At 37.6% G+C, this 27,949-nt stretch overlaps 1 protein-coding gene across 1 annotated transcript; it reads left to right on the forward strand.

Annotated features, from left to right (window-relative positions):
* The first annotated feature begins 867 nt into the window (after nt 1-867).
* Nucleotides 868-27,586, forward strand: LOC100258667 (mediator of RNA polymerase II transcription subunit 27). Its single transcript, XM_002274619.4, has 7 exons — nt 868-1,181; nt 11,681-11,846; nt 14,524-14,995; nt 26,560-26,619; nt 26,732-26,800; nt 26,913-26,956; nt 27,035-27,586. Exons 1-7 carry the CDS (start codon nt 917-919, stop codon nt 27,216-27,218), a joined length of 1,260 nt encoding a protein of 419 aa, XP_002274655.1. The 5' UTR covers nt 868-916; the 3' UTR covers nt 27,219-27,586.
* The last annotated feature ends 363 nt before the right edge of the window (nt 27,587-27,949 follow it).

The following is a 27,949-nucleotide window of genomic DNA, read 5'->3' on the forward strand; positions in this document are numbered from 1 at the left end:
TATATAACTTATTACTAAAAGTCATGTTCAAAAAGTTATTAAAATAAGGAAGAAAGAAGATTAAAAAAAAAAATTAAACTTTTTATTTTATAATAGTAAAAAAAAAAACTTTAAAATACTTTTTAGTATAAAAAAAATTAAAATAATGAATATATTTATTTTAAATAGTATTTTAATCATTAAATTATTTACTTCTAAAATGTAAAAGATAAAAATAAATGTTAAAGGTAATTTTCATTTATTTAAATTAATATTTTTTTAGAAAGTATTTTCCACAATAGTCTTTGAATCAATAATATAATTTTTGTTTATTTATAATTTAAAAATAAAAAATAATATTAATTTTTCAATTATTTATAAAAAGAGTTTAAAAAAAATAAAGAAAAATAAAAAAAATAGTTAAATAAGAAAAAATAGTGACATGTGAAGAGTGGTAGAATAAAGATAAAAATGAGTAAAGTGAGTTTTTTTGCCGATTACTATTTTATATCCTTATAATCAATTATGGGTGGTCGGAGGACTTTACCTTAATTATTAAGCCTATATGGGTTGAAAACACAATTGTCCCTAAATATATTTTACAAACTTTTATGGAAAATAATTTTTTGAGAATTTGTTATGAAATATATATAATGTTTTAAAGAGAATTTTAGATATTTTGAGTCATTTTTACTAGAATATCTGAATCTTCTTGAAAAATAAATAGGTAAAATTGTTTTTTACATTTGATTTTCTAAATATAATTTTATTCTTAAAAATGATTAACAAATATATTTTTAATAATTTTTTCAGAAACGTTTTCAAAAGGTATTTTCCAACGGCTTGCTAAATTAGTTAGAAAATAAAATAAAATGTTTTTCCCAGATCGTGGCCCAATAAAAGTTGGGAAGCCCACGGAAAGCGTGGGGAAACGGAGATGCAGCAGCAGCAGCAAACTCAGGCGGCCCGCAACCCAACCTCGGCAGAGTCGACGGCGGAGGCTCCGCCGAAGCAGGTGGCGCTGGCGATGGACCGCTTGGCCCAAGCCGCTCGCCTCATCGCCGATGTCCGCCTTGGCGCTGACCGGCTCCTGGAGGCCCTCTTCGTCTCCGCACAGCCCCACCAGACCACTAAACCGCTCCATCTCTTCCTCAAAGAAGACTCCTCCATGCGCCAACACCTCCAAGATCTTCGCACTATTGGTATGTATGTGTATAAATCTACTGCGGACTCAGTACTTTTTGAGTTTCTAGGTTTTTCTCTCACTTTTCTCTGTTTGATTCTAGCTTTTGGGTGTCTTGTTCCCCATTTGAATCTCCGAATTAAAATGGAATGGAAGAAAACGGGGAGGGATATCAAATTTCCAAAGATTCTTCATTCAATGAGGAAGTGTTCTCTGTTACTTTCGGGTTTTCTGATTGTTCTCTCTCTTTTGCCCAATTTACATCTAGGTTTGGGGCTCGGAAAGTAACAGAGAAAGGAAAGAAATGAGAAGGAATGCCGTACTGTGTTGATTGCTTTGCCTGGAAAAATGTGGAAATGAATTGGATAATGAAAATCATTTTGAAGTTTATGCATGTTTAGATTGTTCATTTTCTATGGCATTGATATCCAGTACTTTTTGCATGTAGGGTTAGGTTTTTCGTGTTGTTGGTTTTATTTGAATTTAGTTTGAAGCAATCAGTTGGAAATAGTATTGTTTTTTTTTGTTTCTTCGAATTTGTGATTTTGGATTGTTAGGGTGTGTTTCAAATTTGTGACTCGCTATTGTTAAGGTGTCTTTGGAACCTGAGAATATGGTAGTGATGATGAAACATGGTGGAAGCTTGTTTTTGGAAACCTTCCAAAGATCTTTTAAGATCGCCAATCTTCAGGACATTCCCTCCTTGATTAAGAAAAGGGATGATTGATATATGATACTACGTATTTCTAGGTTTTTTTATTGCCCTTTGTGATTTTCTTCTATAAACATCAAACAAGCTCTAGAAGCTGCATATGAACACTTGTGCAATTGTCTGTATATGGATATCCAAAATGAATTTTTTTTTCTATTTTTATTTATTTTTTATTTGTTCTTTGTTTGAAATTGTTAGATTCATAGTCGTTAAAAACTTATGATACATAACATGATACAACGATACGATACATATTTTTATGAAAGTTGATATATATGATGATTTGTATCTTATTTTAAAGTGTATCTTATGATACGTGATACGGTTTGTGACATAAAAATACAACAATTATATGTCTCCAAAATGAATTTTTTTTTCTATTTTTATTTATTTTTTATTTGTTCTTTGTTTGAAATTGTTAGATTCATAGTCGTTAAAAACTTATGATACATAACATGATACAACGATACGATACATATTTTTATGAAAGTTGATATATATGATGATTTGTATCTTATTTTAAAGTGTATCTTATGATACGTGATACGGTTTGTGACATAAAAATACAACAATTATATGTCTTCAAACATGAGGAGAAAAAGAAAAGTTGTGGTAGTGGTGGGGGGGGGGGGGGTGATGTTACTCTAGAAGAGTGAGGGAAGGTTATGGGGTGAGAGTATGGAAGACCATCAAAAGTGGATGAGAGGAATTTAAGAGTAAAACAGTTTTTAGGGTGGAAAACAGGTGGAGAGCAAAGTTTTGGATGGATAAGTGATGTGGTGATGAATCCTTGGGTGTGGCTTTCCTCAATCTATTCTCAATAGCCATTGCATAAGATGCATGGGTAATTGAGTTGTGGGAGCAAGAAAGGGAAGTTGGATGTTGGAATCCTAGGTTCTCAAGATAAATCCATGATTGAGAACTAGAAGGGTGGAGGCCTTATTCAGAAGATTGTTGACACAACTTGTAGTTATATAGAGGATAAGATGATTTGATTGAACTCTTGAAATGTGACAATTTCTTAATTGAATTTCTCTATTCCCCCTTATCTAATGAATGATTGGAGGCATTCCCTGCAAGTATGATTGGGAACACTTGGATCCTAGTGAATGTTGTTTTTTTTGCTTAGAAAGCTATTTGGGGAAGGATATTGACATTGGATTAGGTTAAAAGGAGGGGATGATGAATCTTGAATTGGTGCTATTTGAGCAAAGAAGAATAAGGATTTGTTGGTCCTCTTTCACTGTTTGAAAGCAGTTATGTTGTGACAACTAATTTATGCAATATTTGGGATAGGATGGGTGATGCAGTGTGCACTAAGAATTGTTTTTTGTTTATGCCTTTTCTTTGGTTGGCCTTTTGGTGCCTTTGTTACACACTATGCATGCTTTTGTGTGCCCTTTTGTTAGGCACTATTAATGTGCGTGTGTGTGATCTTTGCTTGTCAAAAAAAATGGAAAGGAAGTAAATTAATAAAATGAAATATTCAATAGAATTCAAGGATTTAGAATTAATATTATTGCTGTATTCAAAGAACAGAAAAGGAATGATGAATTAAAAAAAAAAGAAATGAATTAGTTTATTTTTGATGAAAAAGTAAAGAAGAAATAGAAGTCATTGCCAAACAATGAAAAAGGATTAAATGGAGTAAAATTGAAGGAACTAGTTGCAAATTAAAGGATTTAGAATTAATATGAAAAATGGTGTAGCCCTTGGGGTGGCTCAATGGTAGTGACTTTTGGTTATGAACTAGAAGCCCTGAGTTTGAGTCTGCTTCATATTTAAGTGCTGTAGGATAGAGTGCAAACCCAAATCAATTAGGGTTTGCTTTGTTTGTAGTTGTAATAAATGTCTTTTTGTTGGGTTCTTCATCTTTTTATAAGGAAATAACATAAAAGGAAATCAAGTTGATACAATAAAATGTCCCTTAACATTGCAAATTAAATAATTTAGAATTATTATTACTATTATAGTCAAAGAATGGAAAAAGAATAATAAAATAGAAAATAAATGGAATATGAACAAGAATAATCTATATAACAATAGTTTTTTAGAGAAAAAAGTCAATGAACAATTTACACTTTTATAAGTAGTGTAGATTAACTTCTAGGTTTAGGTTTTCTTAGTGTTGATTGTATTCAATTTAATTTAGAACATCTAGCATTTGTTTGAATTTGTGATTTTGTGTTGTTAGAGTGTGTTTGGAAACTAAGAAAAGACTAATGGTATAACAAATTCTTGTTTGAATTTGTTATTTTTGGGTGTTAGGGTGTGTTCAGGAACAAAGAAATAATAATGGCTCAGAAAACACATTTGTTTTTAAAAACTGTTTCTCCAAAAACTTCTCTTAATGTTGGCCCTAAATAACCTCCTGGTGTTGTCGCCACATTCTCTGTATTGTTGTGTTTTTGATATTTGCTCTCATTTTTCTTTATTTGATTCTAGATTTGGGGTTTTCTTGATGTTGGTTTTATTTGAATTTAGTTTGGAACAATCAACTGTTAACATTTTTTTTTTCTTTCAAATTTGTGGTTTTGGATTGCTAAAGGTCAAAAAAGGTCAATAGTGTCTAGGCATCTGTTTCTTTCTTACCAATTATTTCAAGTCCATACCATAATTCATATGATACCAATAGAACTTTTCACGTTTGCAAATTGAGTATTGAGAACCTTCAATACTGAAACTTTATGTACACAAATTTTCAAATTTAATGAAGAAACCCTTGATTTAGTGAGAATGAAGACATGAAAAACCTCACAATCCTTTGTTGTGGCTTAAAGCATGAGCTTAGCTCTCTATATAGATGATACAATGGGGAGGTTCTAAGATGAAGGAAGGCCTTAGCGGGGAAGAAGATGTTTTGCTGTGGAGTCCAAATCTTTTGAGCTTTGGGTTGACAAAGTAGGAGGGAAGTTGAGAGGGTGCATTTGGGAGAAATGCAGAGGACTAACTTCTTGGATCAGATTTGGGGATGCAAGCCTTATTAGTTTGTTGGATGGAGTTGAGGCTTGCTGTAGAGGGAGTGACGATAGAAGTTGGTCCCTTGTTTGGGAGGAGGGGGGAAGAAAGTATAGGCTGGAGTGTCGCTCAAACAAGGAGGGTAGATTTCTCCTTTGCTTTGTTTGTGACCTAGAGGCGAAAAGATTTTGTCTAATTTTCCTAGAAGGGAAGGGGTTGATTGGAGGATGGAATATATTGGCGGAGAAGTTGAGAGAGACTGGGGTGGTTCCCTCTGGAGGTTTAAAGGATTCTCTATCCCTTGAGGTGCTTAGGAAGGAAAAGAAGATGGAACCAAGGACCTTTGCGGATGTTGCAAAATCGAAAACGGGTAGGTTAGGAGACAAATTCTGGTTGGAACTGGGGAGTTTGAACATAGCTGAGTTAGATTTTCTAAAGAGTTGGGCTTATCACAATTGGCTCCTCAAAGAGAGTTTGAACATAGCTGTGTTGGGAAGAGGACTTATACTTTTTGAGTTCGAGTTGTTAAGTGAGGCCGAGCGAGTCCCAGCCAGAGGCAAGAGGAGAGTTAAAGACAATGTTTTATTTTTGGAATAATAGAACTCGGATGTGGGGTGCTTTTGTAATGGAGCTATGGCTAATGAAGCTTGGGTGTGGGTGGTGGGTCTCCCTCTTCATCTTTGGAGCCGCGAGGTGTTTAAATTGATAAGAGATGGTTGTGGAGGTTTCATTGCAGAGGATGAGAATACGACTTCTATGGCAGAGTTGCAATGGGCTAGAATTTTAACGAAGTTGGTTGGTAGGGATTTACCTACCTTTGTTCAGATTGTGGTTGGGTTGGGGAGTTTCTCCATTCAGCTATGGTGGGAAACCCCGCCTTGGTTTTCTCAGGTGGTGCCGGCGGGAAGACTTCTTGGGGAGGGTGTTTTAGCGGACGAAGATGAAGTTGGAGGAAGACCACGCGTCACGTGCAGTGGAAGCTTGTTGGAAAAGGAGTTTCAGGCCAAGGTGTAGACTAGAGTACAAGATGTGTCGTCCTTTGGAAGCTTTTCAAAGAGTGTTGAAGGCTTTTCCTTTGATTCCTCTGCAGGGGGATTGACATTGAGGTGGTTGTTGGGGAAAGAAGCCTAGTGAATAGGGGTCAAGGTGTAGGGGGTGTTAACAGATTGGGTGGGCAATTTATCAGGCTTGAGGAGATTAAAAATGGGCCTATTCTTTTGGAGGTCTAGAACAGAGTTGGGTTTGGGGAAGTTAGTTGTGGGCCCGTTCTCGTGGAGGCCCAACGACAAGGGTCGGAAAGAGAGCCAATGCCTTTTCTTTTAAAAGGCTGTTTGGTGGGTTGTTAGGAGAGGCCCTTCTTGCTCAAGGGCTCTTTAGTGGGCTGTGAGGAGCTATTCAGGTTGGGCTTTGGGCTTGGAGAAATGGGATTAAAGGGAGAAAGGGCTCTTAACTCTTCTGTGTTTGTTGAGACTGAAGCTGGGGCACTAGAGGAGGCTTCATATGTTCAAGATAGAGAGGATCCGTCTATTTACTTGGGGCTGCCGCTGGGGGTGCCTAATAAGGCGACTTATGGTTGGGATGGTATAGAAGAAAGAACGAGAAGGAGGCTTGCTCTTTGGAAGAGCCAATATATCTCAAAGGGCGGGAGGATCACGCTTATTAAAAGCACTATGGGTAGTATGCCAGTTTATCAGATGTCGTTATTCCGTATGCCCATGTCCGTGGCTAGAAGATTAGAAAAATTGCAAAGAGAGTTCTTATGGGGGGGGGGGGGGGGGGGTCTCATGGAGAGGAAAATTCATCTGGTAAAGTGGGGGGTGGTGTGTGGGGATAAAGAAAATGGGGGGTTGGGAATAAGGAAGTTTACTATTATGAATAAAGCGCTTCTTGGCAAGTGGATTTGGAGATTCGCTTCGGATAAGGAGGCTCTTTGGAAACATGTGCTGGAAGCAAAGTATGGTCAAGAGGGTCATGGTTGGAGGACCAAGAAGGCTGTGGGTGCGTGTGGTGTGGGGGTGTGGAAGGAGATTTTAAAGGAAGCTGATTGGTGCTGGGATAAAATGGGGTTCAAGGTGGGGAAAGGCAATAAAATCAGCTTCTGGACTGATGTGTGGTGCGAGGAATTAGCGCTGTCTCAAAGGTTTCCGCATCTTTATACCTTGGCAGCCGATAGAAATGCAAAGATTGAAGATTTATGGGATCAGAATGTTGGGGAAGGCGGCTGGAATTTGCGTTTCATAAGGGATTTCAACGATTGGGAGGTGGAGCTGGTAGGGGAGTTGCTCCAAGCGCTGAGAGGTGTTAGGATATCTTGGGAGGATGACTCTGTTTTTTGGAAGGGAGGGGGAAGCGGTAAGTTTAGAGTGAAGGAGGCGTACAGCTGGTTGGATAGGCCTATGGATGGCAACTTTCCGAAAAACAGGATTTGGGTGGGAGGAGTCCCAACTAAAATCATGTTTTTTACGTGGGAAGCGACTTGGGGAAAGATCTTGACTCTTGATAGGCTACAAAAAAGAGGTTGGCAGCTTCCGAACAGGTGTTTTTTGTGTGCTTGCGATGCGGAAAGCGTGGATCACTTACTTATTCATTGTACAGTGGCTAGAGAGCTTTGGGATTTAGTGTTGGGCTTAGTTGGGGTCAAATGGGTGTTTCCTAAAACTGTAAAGGAGGTGTTATATAGTTGGGGAGGTTTTTTTGTGGGAAAAAAAAAGAAAAAATTCTGGAGTTCCATTCCATTATTCATTTTTTGGATGGTTTGGAAGGAAAGGAATAGATTAGCTTTTAGGGGGGGGGGGGGGGGGTTTAGCAATTCAGAGGTTCAAATATTCTTTTGTTTGTTATATCTGGGGTTGGGCTAAGTTGTATATGGAGGAGAAGCCGTATTCCCTGTTAGATTTCCTGGAGTGGATAGCTTCCAGTTGAGGGGTGGTTTGTTTTTTGGTTTTTGCTTGTTTTTGGCCTTTGCTGCCTGGTATACGTCCTGTATACGTTGAGGTTTTTGCCTCTTTTATGAATTGTGTTTACGTATCAAAAAAAAAAGATAGAGAGGATAAGGGGCTCGTTTGCTTTATTGAAGGGGCTATGAGGGAATCAGAGTCACTCATGGTGAATGTTAGAGCGAAGATTACGGATGAAGCGTTGGTAGTCGAGGCATCCAAGTACGATTCCTCTCCCTCTAACCTTGTGGGGGTCTGGGATATCTTATTTTCTACTCCTTCCTTTGGGTATGATCAGGCTTTGGTGTTGGGGGAATCCTCTGGCTTGGGAAGGTTAGACACCGTCGAAGGAGTTGGTTTTCAGGCTTTGTTGAGTGTTATTTTGGCTACTGGTAGTTCGTGGGTGATGGAGACAAAGGGGGAAAAGTCCTTGGTCAAGATCGGAGTAGGGGGAGAAGTTGAAAGGCCTACGCTTGATGAGCCATTGTTGGAAAGGTTTGGGAGTAGTTGGGATGATAGTTGTCTGGCGAAGTTTAACAAATCTTTGGGATTTTCGAAAAAAGGTGTTGAAGGGGAAATCCTAAAAATGCTTTAAAGACTGAAAAATAGAAGAGATCAAGGCAAGAAGAGGGGAATTCCAGGGACTACAAGGTTTGAACTAGAATTAAAAAAGTTAGAATGTTTGATTAATTATGATGGGGTGAGCAAGGAGAATGGTTCAGACATAGGAGGAGGGGATAGAGTTTCGTGTTCTAAATAAAGATTAAGATCTTATCTTGGAATGTTCGAGGGGTCAATGACAGAAATAAAATAAAGATAATCAAAGCTTTGCGAATGAAAGAGAAACTCTTTGGAAGCATGTTATTAGTAGGAAGTTTGGGAGGAAGAAGGGGGATGGTGTACTAGGGAAGTGAGGAAGGGGTTTGGTGTAGGATTTTGGAAGGAAATTAGGAAGGAAGGGTCTCTTTTGCAAAACAAAGTTGTATTTTTTGTGGGGGATGGAAGAAGAGTGAAATTTTGGAAAGACAAATGGTGTGGGAACTTTGCTCTTTGTGATTCTTTCCCCTCTTTGTATGCCTTAGCGGTTTCTAAAGAGGTTTGGTTAGTGGAGTTGTGGGACTCATCGGGAAAGGAAGAGGTTTGGAGTCCTAGGTTCTCTTGGCCTTTTAATGATTGGGAGGTGGAGGAGGTGGAGAGGTTTCTTGTGACAATACAAGGAAGCTTAATCCTAATTTGGAAGATAGTGTGCTGTAAAAAGAGACTAAGGACGGGATTTTTTCTGTCAAATCTCTTTATAGTGCTCTAGATTCAAGAAGTGCTATTCGTTTTCCAAAGAGCATCATTTGGAGCCCTTGTGTTCCTACTAAAGTGGGTTTTTTTTGCTTGGGAAGCCTCTTGGGGTAAGGTGTTAACTTTGGATCAACTTAAAAAGAGGGGGTGGACTTTAGCTAATAGATGCTTCCTTTGTTGTGTGGAAGAAGAGTCTATTGATCATATTCTAATTCATTGCACCAAGGCAAGAGTTTTATGGGAGTTATTGTTTGTTCTTTTTGGCTTAATGTGGGTCCTTCCTTATTTAGTTAGAGATACCCTTCTTGGTTGGCGTAGTATCAACTTGGGCAAGAAGCGTAGTAAGGTGTGGATGACAGCTCCCTTATGTCTTTTTTGGGCGGTTTGGAAGGAAAGAAATAAAATTGCTTTTGAAAATGAGGAGCTTTCGATTCATAGGATGAAAAATTCTTTTGTATGTAATTTTTGGTTTTGGACTAAGTTGATTGTAGATGAAGGACCTCTTCCTTTAATCAACTTTTTTGATTGGTTGGGTTCTAGTTGAGGGTTGGTGATTTTTTTTATCCCCTCTCCTTTTTGTTCCTGCCTTTTGGTGCCTCTTGTAAACCCCCTGTATGCTTTGGGTTAGCCTCAAGGCGCTCTTTATTCTAATATATTTTTCTGTGCGTTTACTTATCAAAAAAAAAAAATATTGATGACACAATGGGGTTTTAGAATGAAAGGATCATCGAAAGTCGGGATGTATAATAAAGGGCATTACGATGGAAGCAAGTATCTCAAGAATAGTTGTGGTAGGGGACGGGGATAGAATTCGGTTCTGGGATGACTTGTGGTGGGGGGATCAACCTTTGGGAACCCAATATCCAAGATTACTTAGCGTAGTCACGGATAAAAATGCTCTTATTTCATCAATTCTCGGGTATTCCCGTCCTTTCTCTTGGAATTTCAATTTTCGCCGAAATCTTACTGATTCTGAGATAGAAGATTTAGAAAGCCTCATGCGATCTCTTGATCGTCTTCACATATCTCCTTCGGTTCCAGATAAGAGATCATGGTCCATATCTCCTTCAGGTCTCTTCACAGTCAAATCTTTCTTTCTGGCCTTATCCCAACATTCCGAGTCGCCTCCAGTGTTCCCTACTAAGTTTGTCTGGAATTCTCAAGTCCCTTTCAAAGTCAAGTCCTTTGTCTGGTTGGTGGCGCACAAGAAGCTTAATACTAATGACTTGCTACAATTGAGAAGACCCCACAAAGCACTTAGTCCCAACATATGTAAGTTGTGCATGAAGCATGGAGAAACAGTAGATCACCTTTTCCTCCATTGCTCGTTGACTAAGGGGTTGTGGCACAGATTATTTCAGTTAGCAAAGATGGATTGGGTTTCCCCAAGGAGCATCTCTGACATGTTCTTTACTAATTTTAATGGTTTCGGTTCTTCTAAGAGAGGGGTTGTGTTATGGCAAGACGCGTGCATCGCGTTAATGTGGGTGGTGTGGCGGGAAAGAAATGCAAGGATTTTTGAGGATAAAGCAAGGAATTCAGGGTGTCTTTGGGATTCTATTTGTTTTTTGGCTTCTCTATGGGCTTTTTGTTCTAAGGTTTTTAAAGGGATTCCTCTTAACATGTTACAACTTGATTGGGTAGCGGTGTGTAAATAGACCGTTTGCTTATTCTCTAGTTGTATTTCTTTTATTTGATTCTTGTAGTCTTGTTTTTCTTTGGTGGGAGGATTTCTCATCCTTCTAGTTGTAACTTCTTTTTATCAATATATCCCGTTGTCGTTTCCTATCAAAAAAAAAAAGTATCTCAAGAATAGTTATAGAAAGCATATTCATCAAAAAAATAAAAATAAAAATAAAAATGGAATAGTTGTAGAAGTACAGTTGAATTTTGAATATTTAAGGATTGGTGGTGAGCACTTAACCTTTTCTGTTAACTATGAATGAACTGAACAGGCGTGTAGCAGAACAGGTGTTGTGGTGTATGTGTTTTCCAGTGATGGGATTGACAAAACCTCATCACATGTAACTGCTTTGTTGGAATGTGGAATGATGCTTAAGAAGAAATGAATTTATGATATCTAGGACTATTATTGAATATCTCATATATGTAGTAAAGCTGGGAGTAGATTGATTTTTTTCTTTTTTGATAAGTTAAATCCAGGAGTGGATTGATGAGGAGATACCAAATACCCAGCACCCAAGAATGCCTCTCTACATTTTTAAAAATCCCATTATTTAGCAATGGTTAAGAAAAATACTCACACAGTTAGATTTCTAACTGAATGATGAGGTTGAGATTGAAGAGAAGGATGACTGTGAAGGCAAAATGTTTGGAATCCATAAATGAATGCATCTTTAAGAGGGTAAAGGTTGTTGAATTTTCAGTAGTGCCAATCATCATGCCATCAGGTCCTTGATGCCAGTCAAGCTTGTATAGAATGATTGTGCCATCTATATGTTTATCATGCTTGTAGCCATTTGCCTTTTCTGATTTTGCGTTGAAATTGGATTGTGATGATTACTCGTAGAAAATAGACTACATCATGGCATATAGGTGAATCTTGTTTTCTTGTTGGAGTGTTTGTTAGCATTCATAAATTTACTTCCTTACTTTTGCTAGGAAAGCAACTGGAAGATTCTGGGGTTCTCAATGAATCTCTTCGGTCACGAAGCAATTCTTGGGGCTTGCATATGCCTTTGGTTTGTCCAGATGGTGCTGTTGTTGCTTATGCTTGGAAACGTCAACTTGCTGGCCAGGCTGGTGCATCTGCCGTTGACAGGACCAGGTGGATATGAAGACCCTGGATGTGGTGATACCATATGGTCCTTGTCTTTTGGTTGCTTCTATAAGCGTGCCATGTGAATGAATTTAATATTGACTAGTGATTCACTCTATTGGAATCTTTGCAAACCTGTTGTGTTCATTACAGCATTATGGTTTATTAGCCTTGTTTAATATAGGTGTTATTATTTGATTGAAAGGTGCACACGTCAGGTTGAAGTGCATGAAGTATTGATGTGCTAAAAGAAATATAAGCATGCACAAGTGACATCATAAATACTCCAAAATTTAATTCTTTAACCGAATGATCAGATATCTATTTCCAGTTTTAGGAGGATATGATATGTGCTATGGATATGCTCTATGTGGGAACCTAATGATTGAGCAGGGAAGTGGATTGTGGTTAAACCTCCTTTTCTTTCTTTATTTTTTATTTCTTTTTTTCTTTTGTTAAATCTTAATAATGATCGTGTGGTTGCTATGAATATCATTGTTTTAGAAAGTGAGAGGCAGAGAAGTTTTTTGCCCTCCTGCAATGAGGTTGTGATGCTTAGATGAGTTGTTGAGTTTAGATTGGTGGGAGCCTGGTCTTACGTGTCTCTAAAATTGTAGAGGATTCCCTTCATGATTATTTATGGGAATTTCTATGCCAGATCAGGAATGACTTTTGGAGTTGGGAAGGGTTAGGAGAATGCATGTATACATGGTGCTTAAGGAGGAATTTGAATGTGGTTTGGTTTCTGTCTGGGAGAAAGCAGGCAGTGAATATCGACTATGCGTAAGCTTTTGAACTTTATAGAGTCTACCTTTTGGGTGGGCCACCTGTTAGAGGGGGTTATCAGCACTTGGTTTAATAACCAAGACCCATCCACATAAAAAATTGATCAATGTTTGATTTCTTTACACAGGGGGAACCATTGGGTGGGTGTGTCCTAGAGTATGCCACCTAGTAACTTTTTGTTTAAGAACTCTAAATGAATCTAAGTTGATTGGATTATTAAATGTTACAGCAGTTTACTACAAAGTTAAATAAGAATGGAAGACCCTGGCAAACTTGGATAAAGGCAACCAACATCACTAGTTAAAGCATTCCTAAACTCCGAACGACCTCTCTCCTCTCTGTGCCAATCCCTCCACCCACCACCATACTTAAAAAAGAAAACGAGAAGTTGGAGGTTTTAATAAAATGTGTGTTACCTTAAACAAAGGTCTAATAATTTCTGCCAAAGGTTTCTTTTCCAAATCCCCCCCTTTTTTTTTGTCTCCCTAAGTTTTTTATTTGTGTGCTAGATGTTCCTTTTCCTAACCATTATGAACCAATAAACAATAATATGAATGACATAAATTCAAGAAAAAGGGTTTGGAAGTTGGAACACTTTAATCTAATTGTTGTAAGTCAGGCGTATAATGTGGCTTTTTTAACCTAATACTCTACCAATTTCTTTTGATAAATAACCCGCTTCATTGAAATGAATTAAAGGACAAATGATATATGCTGGTGTTCCAATTTAAATTCAGAGTTGGAATAGAATTGAGCTCCACGTGGTTTTCTTTAAGGAATTTAGATGATAGGCTTACTCGTCTTAGTTTCTCTTTTGCCATTAGAAAGTTTTCTTAACTGGAATTTTCTCAAGGAGTTTCTGTCTTAGACTATTTATTTTCTAGGAGTTTTGTTCATTTTCTAGTTTAAGTTAGCAGTGACATCTTGGGATGCAAACTAGCCCCTAAATTAAGTAGACCTTTATGCAATTGCTGTTTTAGATCTTCTATTTTCTAGGACTTTGGTTCACTTTCTAGTTAGAGTTAGTGGAGATGTCTTAGGGTGCAAACTAGACCTTTGAGTATTTTATGAACTTTTTATTGTTGGAAGTTGAGTCATATTTCCTTTCTATATTGTTTGGTCTTGCTTTTAGAAGCTTTTTGCTTGCCTAGGAATTTTTCTTTAAGTCTATAATATAAATAAGGTCCTTGGGTGGGCATGGTTCTCTCATGGGGAAGAAACAGAAAAAAGCCTAGAGGGCTGCTCCCTTGTGCTTGTTTTAGACTCTCTGGAAGGAAAGCAATTGGAGTGCTTTTAATGATGTTGAGCAGTTGAACTAAACAATCAAATCCGATTTTATGTATGCTTTTGTAAATTGGGCTGGGGTGTACATAGAGGACCTCTCAATGCTATGATAGATTTTGTAGATTGACTAAGCTTCAAGTAAGGAGAGATATTTTTTTGTTTAACTTTTCCTTGTCTAGACTAGACATCTATTGTATACATCATGTGCACATTGGTGTGCTTCCTTTTATATGCTTTTAATATACTGTCTCAAAAAAAAAAAAAAAAAGGTCCTTTCCATCAAAAAGAATCAAAAGGGTTTGATTAATACAAGTTTGAGAATCTTAATTCAATCACTGAATAATGAACATCTGTTTTCAGAATTTCTTCTCCTCCCATTTTTCTATGATTCTGGTTCTCATTTTGCTTGAGGTTGCTGGATAATAGTTTGGATCCATTACTCTCAGAATTAGGCACTTCTTGAAACTACCAGAAAGGAGCAAAGTTTGTTTTTCTGGATTGCACTCCTTTATGTGGTTATATATATAATTTTATGTGTCTATTTGTTTGTTTCCTTCTGTTTTATTTTGGTTACTGGGCATTGAGGTCATTTATTCATGCATCTTAATTTCTTCAGATTAGCTCTAAAGGCCTTTACTGATCAGAAACGGCGGTTTTTCCCTCACCTTGATGATGGATTAAACGGTCAGAGTTCTGCTTCTGAGTCGGTTCCAAAGAAACATTGTGGTTCTCAGATCTCAACAGTTACTCAACAAGAAGAGCTTAGTGATTACAGAACACTATCAGATGTTCTAATGCATGTGGAAAAAGACATGCCAAACATGAAAATTTTCACTTACCAACGATTGGACTGGTTAAAAAGAGCTTCTACACTTCCCTGTTCAGCAGAGGAGTTTTTGATGGATTCATCGAAAGAGCATGACTTTCATATTTCAAATAAACCAAGATTGGGATTGCTGGGTGCTGTTGCTGCTGATAAAGTCGCTGTAATTGAGTTGTTGTTTCCTTCAATATTCAGAGCTATAATATCATTGCACCCAGCTGGTTCTATTGACCCTGATGCTGTAGCTTTCTTCTCTCCAGATGAGGTAATCTTGTTTACCTGATGCACTATTTTCCTGATACTTAGCCTTGGCTCCATTTGAAAGTATTTTGCTATTTCGGTTTTGTTGCCCCACATTTATTTATTTTTTTGATAGGCAATTCTTTTTTTCTTTTTTCATTTTTTGTCCCCATTGGGATTTGAACTTGGAACCTCCCATAAACCCACCCCAACCCTTGACCACTTGAGCCAGGCCTCAAGGGCTTGTTGCTCCACATTTATATTATTGTTGCATTAGCCAGTTAAAATTGCATCTTGTTATCATGTGTGTATTCTGATTTAGAACCAAAGAGTGTCTTAACTGAAGCATGAATTCCCACGTGGTAAACCAGGAAAATGGCTTCTTGTTTACAATCATATAAAGTTGTGTAAACATGCGTGAGTGTGCATATCTGAACACACACACACACACACACACACACACACACACATTTATATTGTAATTATGAACTATGAATTGCCACATGTGGTAAAAAATGAACTGACTGCTTGTTTATGGTCACATATATTTTTATATGTATCCAATCTACCTGTTTACTTTATGTCCTTGTTTGTCATACCTAGAAAGGTTAGATTGAGTCTTGAGAAAATTCAAAGAGATTTCCTATAGGGAGGTAGTGCTTTGGAGAAAAAGCTACGTCTAGTGGAATGACCGATTACATGCAGGGGTAAGAGCAAGGGAGGCCTGGGCATTAGATGGCTTTCTTTGCTTTTAATGGGACAGTCCTTGGAAAAGAAGTTGGAGATGCTTCTAGAGGAGAAACATTTTGGAAACAGGTTGTATAGGGAAACTATGGAGAGGAAGAAAGGGGTTGGAGTTCTTGCAAAGTAAGAAGAGGGTATGGGGTTTGGGTTATGTAAAACTAATAGAAAGGGATGGAAAACCATTGGAAAAGGGGTGTTTTAGCAGTAGAACATCCTTTGAGATGGGTAATGGGATAAGGGTGAAGTTTAGAAAGGATATGTGCTGTTAAGTTAGTAGTTGAAGATATGGATAAATAGTGGAGAGATGTGTAGATGATAATTCCCCTATAGTTCTTTTGGTGCATGTGGAGAGACTTGAATGACAAAGATTTTAGAGTTGGGAAGAAGTGGGAAGAAATTCTTGTTAAAAAAAAAAGTTTTGAACAAGGAGTGCACTTATTCGAAGATGAAAAAAGTTCATCATTAGTTTTCATTTTTATTAGTCTCGAGTTTCTTTGAGTTTGAGGAATAATTCTCACTTGGATTTCATTGATGGATTGAGATTGTATAGGGGGTTGCACATGCTTGTTTTTCCTTGTCACCTCTCCATTAAAAAAAAGTAGTTTATTTTTCCCTATATCATAGTTTTAAAAGACTCAAGGCGCACCAAGGCACAAAGTCCTCCTGGAGCTTGAGGTGCAAGACGCACCTAAGGCGTGGGCTTTAGTGAAGTGAGGCACACCCTATTTTTCATATATATTTTTATATAATATAATTAAGTGCTCAGAAATTTTCCTCTATTTTCCCTTTATTTTCCCTTTATTTTTCCTCTTTTTCTTCGTCTTCTTCTCCTTTTCACACTGGTCGGGAGGTTAGGGCTTTTTTTTTGTGTTTTACAGGTCCAAAACAAGCATATATTGGGTTTTGGAAGAAGAACAAACCAAAACGGTGTTGTTTTTGGCCTGTTTTTTTTTTTTTTTAAAGATTAGGCTTCAAAACGACGTTGTTTTGACCTATTTCTTTTTAAAGAACAAGGGCCAAAATGACATTGTTTTGGAGCTTTATTTATTTATTTATTTAAAAAAATAGGCCAAAAAGGACGCCGTTTTGGCCCCTATTCTTTTAAAAAGAACATACCAAATGACGTCGTTTTGGTCTCAAGAAATTAAAAAAACAAAACCCTCGTCGTTCTCCCTTTGCTACTTTGCAACTCGTCGCCGGAGGGTGAGAAGATGACCAAAAGAAGAAGAAGAAGACGATGACAGAGGATAAAGGCATACTTGTTGGGGGCGTCGTGCCTGGTTGGGAGGCAAGCGCCTTTCACTCCTAATTAGGGCTTCCGTGAAGGGACAACGCATGCAATCAGGCGAGGCGCTGGAGGGTGGCGTGGCGCTGGAGGGTGGCGTCGTGCCGCTTGGAGCCTAGGGGTGCCTTTCACAACCATGTCCTATATATATTTTTTTCTTTGTGGTGCACTTGTTATACTACTTGTGTACATGGATTGTGGCCCATGCTTTTGTTAGACACTTTTTGATATATTTGTTATTGCCTATCAAAAAGGGAAATATGATGAACTTTTGCATTAAAATTTCATATTTTGTTAAGTTGAATTTATCGAAACTCTTTAGTGTTCGATATTTTTATATGTATGATATTGGTAAAAACCTGTTTTGAAAAATGCACTATATTTCATTGTATTGGGTATATATATATATATCCAGTACAATGTGACTTTTATTGAGAAAAAGCGCATTAAGGCTTGGAGAGCAGCCCCTACTTGCATTTTCTAGACACTTTGGAAGGATAGTGAGGAATTGTCAGATCAAAGGCTAAAAAGTTTATTCCTAAACAATTTCTCTATGTGGGTTAGGGTGTGTATAGGTGGGGGATATACGAATTTGATTGATTTTAGAGTGGTTGGGCATTGGGTGAGGAAGGGAGTATTTTTTGTACCCTCCTTTGTACTTTTTGCTTGTTTTACTTGTACAGGACTTGTATACTCATGCACACTTTTTGCGCTTTTTTTAATACAATTTCTTACTTATCAATATGTATGTATGTATGTATGTATGTATGTATGTTTGTGTGTGTGTGTGTATCATATGAATATGCATATTTTTCTTTTCTATTTATTTCTTAATACATAGCAAAAGCTTAAAACACAATACGATATGGCATAGTATAGAAAAATAGAAAAAGATGCTTGATATGATTTACGTGGTAATAATTATGTCTATAGCCCATGTAAACATTTTTTTTGATAGGTAAATAAGGAGAATATATTAAAAGCACTTTCAAAATGGTGCAATAAAGTACACATGGAGTGTACAAATTAGGCCACAAGGCAAGCAGGAGAAGAAAAAAGTGAAAGAAAACCTTCCACCCTTTACGAGGCTAACCCAACCCTATCCCAAAACCCATAACAGAAGAAAAACAAACTGCCTCACAAGACAGATGTTGAAACCCCCGTGTTCCTCCCCTTTTTCCTGATATCACGTGAAGAACTGTTGTAGTTAATTGAGTTCTCTAATTTACGTAATTCCCTCTCAAAATGGGAAATCGAATGATGACTCCTCTTACTGTCTAAGCTCTTAACCCCACACTCTTTCCTTGTCTCTAATTTTTTCAAAAGGGATCCGATCTCCTTCTTGAACCCCAAAACTGGCTTCCCTAAGTAGCTACTAAAATTTACAAACTTGTTGGGAAGTCTATAGCCCATGTAAACATGGAATTTTCTAACTATCATCCCATATAAGAAAGGTCTTGCTGCAATTGATATGATTCTTTGGTTAGTTTATTTTGATTCATAGCCCTTAGTACCTAATTTACTCTCAATGCTCTAGGTAGTATGATTATGATATTGAATAAATGTTATAAAACAGAGACAAAAGTCCCCTCATTTTTTAAGAACTCGGGGAAAAAATTATTGAAAGTTGTGAAAGGAAGTGAGAATTTTCCTTTTTTTTTTCTAGTACAATATAAACAATTCATTGTCATTTGTCAAGCAAGGTACATTTCTTCATACTTTTTGTTTAATCCCTTTTGAAACCCTAAATATGGGTTTAAGAATTCATTTTTTTTTTGATAGGTAAGAAAAGATCTATTAAAAAGAGGCGCCAAAAGAGCAATTCAAGGTATACAATACCTATACACCCACCACCAAACCGGCCAAAAAAGCACAAATAAACAAGTACCCAGCTGGGCTAAAAAACAACCTTAGCTAGAGCCCAACCAATCAATAAAACTAACTAAAGTTAGAGGTCGATCAACTATAAATAACTTGACCTTTGATCAAAGGGTAAAAACAAAAAGGTATTTGAGTCTCTGGATTGACAACACATCATCATTGAAGGCCAATCTATTTCTCACATTCCAAACCGTCCAAAATATGTAAAGAGGAGCTGCTCTTCACACCTTCTTGCACTTATTGCCCACAAATGAACCATGCAAACTAAGGAGAGTCTCTCTAACTGAAGAAGGCAGCACCTATGACACCCCAAACAAAGTAAAGATCAAATCCCATAAGACCCTTGTATTTGTACAATGAAGAAGAAGATGGTCTATAGTCTCTTCCTTCTCATGGCACAAAAAACATCTATTTGCTAAGGCCCATCCTCTTTTTTGAATTAGATCCAATGTTAGAGCTTTGCCCCACGTAGCCTCCTAAGCAAAAAAGCTAATCTTGGGTTTAAGTATTCATGATTACATTATACTTTATATTTTATTAAAGTGGAGGTTTTTCGTTGACCAAAGCATGGAATCAAGACATAGTGGATGATAAACTTCTATTTTGATCTCACTTAAGTCATATTTCCACAAATGAAATTAATTCAACCGATTTTTATGGGGAGAATGATTAATTGTAGCATACTATTATTGGAAGTACCCATGGGTTGCATTTAGACATGCATACCAACATTGTGGTTAAGGTAGTCAAATCAACATCTTTAGAGAATCCATTTCTTGAGGCTTCTCAGTTGTTTTTTGTCCAAATTTTGTTCATTTTGAAGTGAGAGATGGTTTGAAGATTTATTTTTAGGAGGCCTTTTGGTGGGGGGATGGATCTCTTTGTTTGTTTGATAGGCAATAAAAGATGTATATGCATGGCAAAAGAAAAGAATGCATCATAGTACACAAGATGTATACAAAAGGTACAAAAAGGCAAAGCCACACAAGAGAGAACACAAAAACCAACTCTCTCTTAACAAGATCCTAACTAATCAACAAACTCAATCAAAAGCATTGAGCCTTCTTTCATGTACATCCCTACCCATGCTGAGACGTTACTTAGGAACTAACATTTCAACTTTTGATTCGACATCTCTTTGCTTTCAAACGCTTGTCGGTTTCTTTCCTAACATCTAAAATATGCATAGGGGAGCAACCTTCCAAACCTTCTTTCGTTTTCTTACTACAAAGGAGCCATACCAGCTTAATAAAGTTTTTGTAACCGTGGAGGGAATAACCCAAACTACTCCGAATAAAGAGAATATTTGACACAGTGAAGAAGAATGTGATCAATTGATTCCCCTTCGATTTTTCAAAGAAAATATCTATTTGCTCACAACTGCACTCTTTTTTAGAGTTGATACATAGTCAAAACTTTCCCCAATTGGCTTCCCAAGTAAAAAAACTCACTTTAGTCAGGACTTAAGAATTCTAGATAATCTTCGAAGGGAAGGGAATTGACCTCCCAAGCTCCAAGATAGAGAAGAGGTGTTTAGTAGAAAAAACACCATTTTTTGACTCCTTCCTAATCATTATGTGGATATGTTCCCTCCTTACTGACTCTTTGTATTCTTTACCTTTGTTAGACCGATTAGCTTGATAGGTGGATTGTATAAACTGTTGGCAAAAGTGCTAGCAAACAGGATCAAGAAAGTGGTGGGAAAGGTGGTGTCTTCAGCTCAAAACGCCCTTGTTGAAGGAAGACAAATTTTGGATGCTGCCCTAATTGCCAATGAGGCAATAGACTCGTTGCTGAAGAGAAATGAGAGTGGGGTGTTGTGTAAGCTAGATATAGAGAAGGCGTACGATCACTTGAATTGGAATTTTCTACTATTGGTATTGCAAAGAATGGGGTTTGGGGAGAAGTGGACTGGCTGGATCTCCTGGTGTATCTCCACAGCGACGTTTTCAATCTTGATCAATGGCACTCCAGCCGGTTTTTTCAATAGTTCAAGGGGTTTGCGTTAGGGGGATCCTCTCTCTCCCTACCTATTTGTTATCGGGATGGAGGCTTTTAGTAGGCTCATCCTTAGAGCAGTGAGGGGGGGTTTTCTTTCGGGCTGCAGGATAAAAGGAAGAAGTGGAGACGGGGCTGTGGTAACTCATTTGCTGTTCGCCGATGATACTTTAGTTTTTTGTGAAGCTTCCCAAGATCAGATGGCTCATTTAAGCTGGTTGTTGATGTGGTTTGAAGCCATATCAGGTTTGAGGATTAATTTGGATAAGAGCGAGATTTTTCCGATTGGGAGAGTAGAGAATTTGGAGGCTTTGGCTCTTGAGGTTGGTTGTAAAGTGGGAAGGCTGCCAAATTCTTACTTGGGGATCCCTTTGGGGGCGAATCACAAGTCTGTGGCTGTTTGGGATGGGGTGGAAAAGAGATTTCGGAGAAGGCCTGCCTTGTGGAAAAGGAATTATATCTCCAAAGGCGGTAGAATTACCCTAATTCGTAGTACTTTGTCAAGTATGCCCATATACTGAATGTCTTTACTTCGAATGCCAAGAGTGGTTAGTTTAAGATTGGAAAAAATTCAAAGAGATTTTTTGTGGGGGGGGAGGAGCTTTGGAGAGGAAGCCTCATCTAGTAAATTGGGATTCCATGTGCTCGGACATAAGGAAGGGTGGCTTGGGAGTTAGACGTTTGTCTACTCTCAATAGAGCCCTTTTATGCAAGTGGAACTGGCGGTTTGCGAATGAAAGGGAGGCTCTTTGGAGGCAAGTCATTAGTAGGAAGTTCGGGGAGGAAGAAGGGGGCTGGTATACTAGAGAAGTTAGGGAGGGGTTTGGAGTAGGCTTGTGGAAGGAAATAAGGAAGGAAGGAGCTCTCTTGCAAAACAAAGTTGTCTTTTCTGTGGGGAATGGTAGAATGGTGAAATTTTGGAATGATAATTGGTGTGGGAATTTCTCTCTTAGTAATTTGTTTCCCTCTTTGTATGCCTTTGCTTCATTTAAAGAGGCTTGGCTAGTGGAGTTATGGGATCATTCGGGAGATGAAGGGGTTTGGAATCCTAGCTTCTCTAGGTCCTTTAATGACTGGGAGGTGGAGGGGGTGGAGAGATTACTTCTGACAATCCGGGGTAGGAGGCTTAATCCTCTTTTGGAAGATAGAATGCTATGGAAAGAGACTAAAGATGGAATTTTCTCAGTTAAGTCCCTTTATAGTTCGCTAGCTTCAAGAAGAGATGTTCAGTTCCCTTATAGTAATATTTGGAGTATTTGTGTGCCTACCAAAGTGAGCTTCTTTGTTTGGGAAGCTTATTGGGGTAAGGTGCTAACCTTGGATCAACTTAAAAAGAGGGGCCGATCTCTAGCTAACAGATGCTTCCTTTGCGGTATGGAAGAAGAGTCAATTGATCATATTCTTATTTAGTGCTCTAAGGCAAGAGGGTTATGGGAGTTATTGTTTGCTCTGTTTGGTGTTACTTGGGTCCTCCCTTCTTCTGTTAGAGATACTCTTAGTGGTTGGTGTGGCTTTAAGTTGGGCAAGAAGCGTAGGAAGGTGTGGAACGCAGCCCCTTTGTGCATTTTTTGGGCGGTTTGGAAGGAAAAAAACAGGATAGCTTTTGATAATGAAGAGTTATCAATTCATAGGTTGAAGAATTCTTTTGTTTGTAATCTTTGGCTGTGGACTAAATCGGTTGTAAATGAGGGTCCTCTTCCTTTGATCAATTTTTTGATTGGCTAGGCGCTAGTTGAGGGCTGGTATTGTATCTCTATTTCTTTTTGTGCCTATTGGCGCCTCTTGTATACATCCTGTATGCTTGGGTCAGCCTCAAGGCGCCCTTTTCTAATATATTTTTGTTGTGTGTTTTGCCTATAAAAAAAAAGAACTTTAGTCTAAGTAAGCTTCATATACATTATTGGTCTATTACCAAAAGTTCATATTTTTTAGTCAAATGGTAATTTGACATATTAGCAAAGCTTTGTTTTACTGGAGTTCATGAATTTGACTTATATTTATTTCTTCTAATTTATTAAGCCCATGTGTAAGCCTAATAAAGAAGATTGACAAAGAGGAGGGATTTTATGCCTTTAACACATGCCCAAGCTTTTGGGTAAAATTGGTAATTTATCATGGTCAAAACCTTGTTTTAAGGGAGGTTCTGAGTTTGAATCTTGATGATGTTGATTTCCTCCAATTTATTAAACTTGTGCACAAGTCTAATAAAGAAGGCTGCATGTGAGGTAAGGTGTTAGGGCTTTAACCCAGATATCCTTGATATTCGTCATTATCCCATCACCTAAAAAAAAAATTTTATGGGTCAAATTGATAGTTTAACAATCTTAATCTTTATTACATATCCAAGGTTAGGAATCTTTTCATATCTTAAGTTTTATACAAGTCCTACCATTTTTTTTTCTAGACATTTCATATTGTGGTAATTTATTAGATCAAGAAATTGAAGATTTGTCTTTGTAGGGTTTAGAGCTCAAAGAGGGTAGGTTGTGAGCTGCCTTCTGTATAGGCTCTACCTCAAATGGAATTGATTAAGTTAAACCTTTATGGATGAGCTCTATGTACCTTGGTTGGTTGGGAATTGGAGGTGTGATTAAGGATGATACAGTACAGTGTTGAGATCTTTCTCTAAACCAGTAGGATAGGGATTGAATATTGAGATAGATATTTTAGTTCTGTTTGATTGCTTATTGCAGGCCAGTGCTTTATATCCTATCCAATTCATGGGCGGAAGAGGGTTTTGTTGTTATGCTTTTATGAGTATCTAAATTGGAGCTGTCTTTGGAAGTACGACATGCTACTTCATCTAATTTTAAATCTAACTTGAAACCTAGGTTGTTCCTTTTCTTGGTCCTCACATTCAACTAATGATGCTGCAAATTGATTAGCAAAATATGGAGCCAAGCAAAACGTTTGCTTTGTAAGGAATTGTTTACCTGTTTGAGTTTCATTATTTCTATATTTTTGTGCATATTATTGTTTTATCCTTGGTTTGTATAGCTATCTTATTGCTACTGTTAGGCATCTTTCCTTCTTGTTTACTCATCCTTTTCATTTTTGGAATCATTTCTCATAGTTGTACTTAAAAAGGTCATATCAATGAATTGTTTGTTTCTAATTAAAAAAAAAGATTTGTCCTCAATATTGCTCACTTGTAGCTTTTTATCTTTTTACATTGTTCCTGAATAAGAAGGTTTTTAGTTAAGAGTTCCTTTAGGTCTACTCTCCCCTCAGTTTGTCTTTTTTGCTCTTTTGAAGGGTGATTCTCCTATCATCTCTCCACGATCTAATATATTGGACATATAATGTTCCTTCCAAATTTAAACAGTTCCGGAATAGGACACCTTTCAAAATTGATAACTCTGTGCATTGTCTTCTATGCTTAGACAGTTCTGAGATGGTGGATCACTGCCTTTTCCATTGTTTCTTTACAATGCCTTGGAGCCGGGCAATTCAGTTTTTTTTTTTTCCAATGAAAATCGTTTGGAATTTGTGGGTATAGCTTAAAGTGAGCTTCTTTGCTTGAGAGGCAATGTGGGGAAAAACTTTAACCTTGGACCAAATTCAGAAAAGAGGGTGGTCCTTAGTGAATAGATGTTATCTTTGCCAAATGGATGAAGAATCCATAAATCACATCCTTCTCCACTGTGTAAAGACCAAGGGTTTTATGGGAGATGTTCTTTGCTTTTTTTGGGTTGTCTTGGGTACTTCCCCTTTGGTTAGAGGGACACTATTGGGTTAGCATGGTTTGTTTGTGGGCAAAAAGCGCAAGAAAGTTAGGAGAGCCAGCCACTTATGCATCTTTTGGACGGTTTGGAAGGCAAGGAATATAATTGCCTTTGAAGATGACGTGCTTTCCATCCAAAAGCTAGAAGGCTCTTTTGTTTGCTTTCTTTGGTTGGCGACTACGATTTTTGTAAATGATGGTCCTTCGGCCCTAGTTAGTTTCATTGATTGATTGAGCTCTTATTAAGGGTGGGGTTGTTGTAGCACCTCCTTTTTTGCAGCTTCTTTTTTGTTTGAGCTGTTTGAAGATGGGTGCATTTATCTTGTATGCTTTGGGTCGCTCTTTTGACACCTCATTTTAACATGTATTCTTCTTTATTTATCACAAAAAAAGAGGTTTTTAAAGGCTTTGGGAGGAGTTTAAAAGGTGAAGAAACTTTAGTTTGGATCCATGCTTGCTATTTAATGGGTGGTTTACTTAGAGAAGTGCTAAGAATTTTTTTTAGGGTCAATGAATGTCCCTTGATTCATTATGGGATATTCTTTACTACCTTACTTTCTTTTCAGTTTCTATGAAGTTTGGTTGAGCATGAATAGGGTTTTGCTAGTTGAGGATTCACAGATAAAGGAAGGGGTTTGTAATTTCTTACAAGCATTAGAAGCCAAACACTTTTGGGATAGAGAACAATGACATAAAACAGATGGGTAAGTTAGACAAAGTGCTTCAAATCAAAATAAGTCTCCCCCCTTTAGAAATATACTATCTTTTTCCACATCAAGAGTCTTTTGCGAAACCACTCTTCCACACCCTCCCACACAGCCACTGTTTTAAAGGAAGCACCCAACAAAAGCCTCAAATAAGAAGTCAGAAGGCCATTAGGCCTAGGCACTTTATCACTCCATAGCTTTAAAAAGTTAGCAAAACTCTCTTGGAAAAAGGGTACTTAAAAACAAGAGTATCCACTTTTCCCAAGGATTTGACCACAACCTATCAATGCAATAGGATATCTTTGGGGATGTGCTATCTTATTGAAGTTTGGGGAAGAGTTAGGTGGCTGGTGCTCTAGAAGAGGGATAGAGGGTTTTGGGGTGGGCTTGTGGCAAGTGTTTAGCAAAGGGTGGGATGAGTTTGGGGTAAGAACTAACTTAGTTTTGGGCAATGGGAGGAGAATTAAGTTTTGGTATGATGTATGCTGTATCTTCATTGAGTGTCTCCTTTCCCTCCTTTTTCTCTATTAAAGCTTTGAAGGAAGCTTGAGTAGCTGATAGTTAGGATGATTCTAGTAGCAGGGGGGCATTGTGAGTAAGACATGCTTTTTGAGACATTTTCACGATTTGGAGTTGGATTATATGAAGTTATACTTGTTTTAAGCCAACATCCTAGTCTTTTTGCAAGACTTGTTTAAGGCTAAGTCTATGGGGATTAGTAATATATTCGAGAGGAAGGGGATTCAACCATTGTATTTGAAGCTTCTTTCCTTGGACTCTTTATAGGGGTTCCCAGATGTTTAGGCTCACATTTTTTGGGTTGTGCTCTCCCTCTCTCTCTAACTTTTCCTTCAAGGATGACTCATCCTTTCTATACCTTTTATTTCTTTTCATAATTCAATAAACTGTGTATTTCTTCTAAAGAACTAATTTGTGGACTTCTTAAACAATGTCTCCAGTTGGGCTCACACTACCTTGTAATACTGATCTACGAGGCTTCACTTCAGACTATACTTGGCTTTTCGATAGTGTGACCATCTCTGAACTTCTGTTCTTCCTTGTCTTGTTGGATAGTGTTATCATCACAAAACTCCCAGTTTTCCCTGAATTTGATTTATGTAACGATATTCATCATGCATCTTAAATTTTTGTTTTGTTTTTTGTTCTTTTTAAAATTTCATTTTAACATTTTGATGATGGTGACTTAGTCTAACCTGCTGCATTTACCTTTTTTTGGCTTTGTCTAACAGGGAGGCAGTTATGTACATGCCAGAGGTTTTTCAGTTTATCATGTATTTAAACATGTCACGGTAACAGCTTTTTTTGTTCAGATTATATGCCTTTAGCTTTGAATGGTGTATCCATTTAATCCTTAGTGGTGGGACCTTTTATGTTAAGACTTCTACTTTTTCCCTATTGCAGGAGCACGCTGCTATGGCCTTGCAACATTTTCTTGGAACCAACACTGAAACAGCATTGTATTCTCTTTTGGTAGTCCCTGACATACTTCTGAAGATCTTCTGACCTAATTAAGTTCTGTCTAGGAGTTACATGATGCCTCATTGTATATTCCAGTGTTAACATTCTGAATTTACTTGTGTAGCACTGGATCTTCAGCTATCAAACCCTATTTACAGAACCTTGCAGGTTAAATTTTCTCCTTTTTAACTTATGTGTTTCTCTAGTTATTTTTAGGTTTTGAAGTTTAAGTTGGTGGTGGTGCAGTAAATGTAAACGGCTACTGTCAATGGATAGACAATCAGATTTACTGTTACCTCCTGTTTACCATCCTTATCGAAGCTTCTGCGCTATTAAAAGTTCATCTCCCCAATCAATATCCTCAACAAAGAACCAGACTTTGGATGCTTCTCACGCTTATCATGTTGGTTGCTTTTCAGAGGAAGCATAGTCACATCCAATGTCGAAGGTATGCTGACAAGGCTTTATGGGTGGAGATATAGGAAGATGAAAAGTGAATTCTTTCCAAAAGGCCTCCTATTGAGACTTGAATTTTTCCATTGTAGGACAATGATTAAATGGCCAATTACTCTAGGGATTATGAAAATATATCAGTTTTATTTTTCTTTTTCTCCAATTTTCTTTTCAGGGTTGGAGTGCAGACTTTATTAATTTCCCTTTCCCCCTCTTAACTGCATTTCTCGCTGTGCATATTTATATTCATCAGTGTCCTGAATCCTAATTGTTATGACCTTAGCCATGGTGGAGCATTTTGTATAATGATAACGTAGGGTTTTCTTGTACTCTACTTTTAAGATATATCTTTTCAGGTTTGATTAAAATGATGTTGCTAGCCAAGAACAAGAGTTTGAGACAAAATACCTTGTTTGGGCTAAAAAAGAACCTTTTCTTTGATATTTGGTGGTAAGTCCCTCCGAATACAGCGCATATCAGTCAATATGGAAGTTCCAAAGATTGATACTTATGTTAGTCTTTGCAGAACTTAGTCATATCAGTAGACTCGGCTGCATCTACCATATATTATGAAACATGAAAGCTTTTTTAGCATATTGATTTGAGGTGCTTAATAAGAAACTCCCTAAGCCCCTCATCCTTTTTGTCATTTCTTCCTTCTGAAGGCTTAGAGTACCTTTTGAGATTACCCTAGATGGTTTATTGATA

Source organism: Vitis vinifera, chromosome 8 (genome assembly GCF_030704535.1).
Source record: "Vitis vinifera cultivar Pinot Noir 40024 chromosome 8, ASM3070453v1".
In the NCBI taxonomy this organism is placed as follows: domain Eukaryota; kingdom Viridiplantae; phylum Streptophyta; class Magnoliopsida; order Vitales; family Vitaceae; genus Vitis; species Vitis vinifera.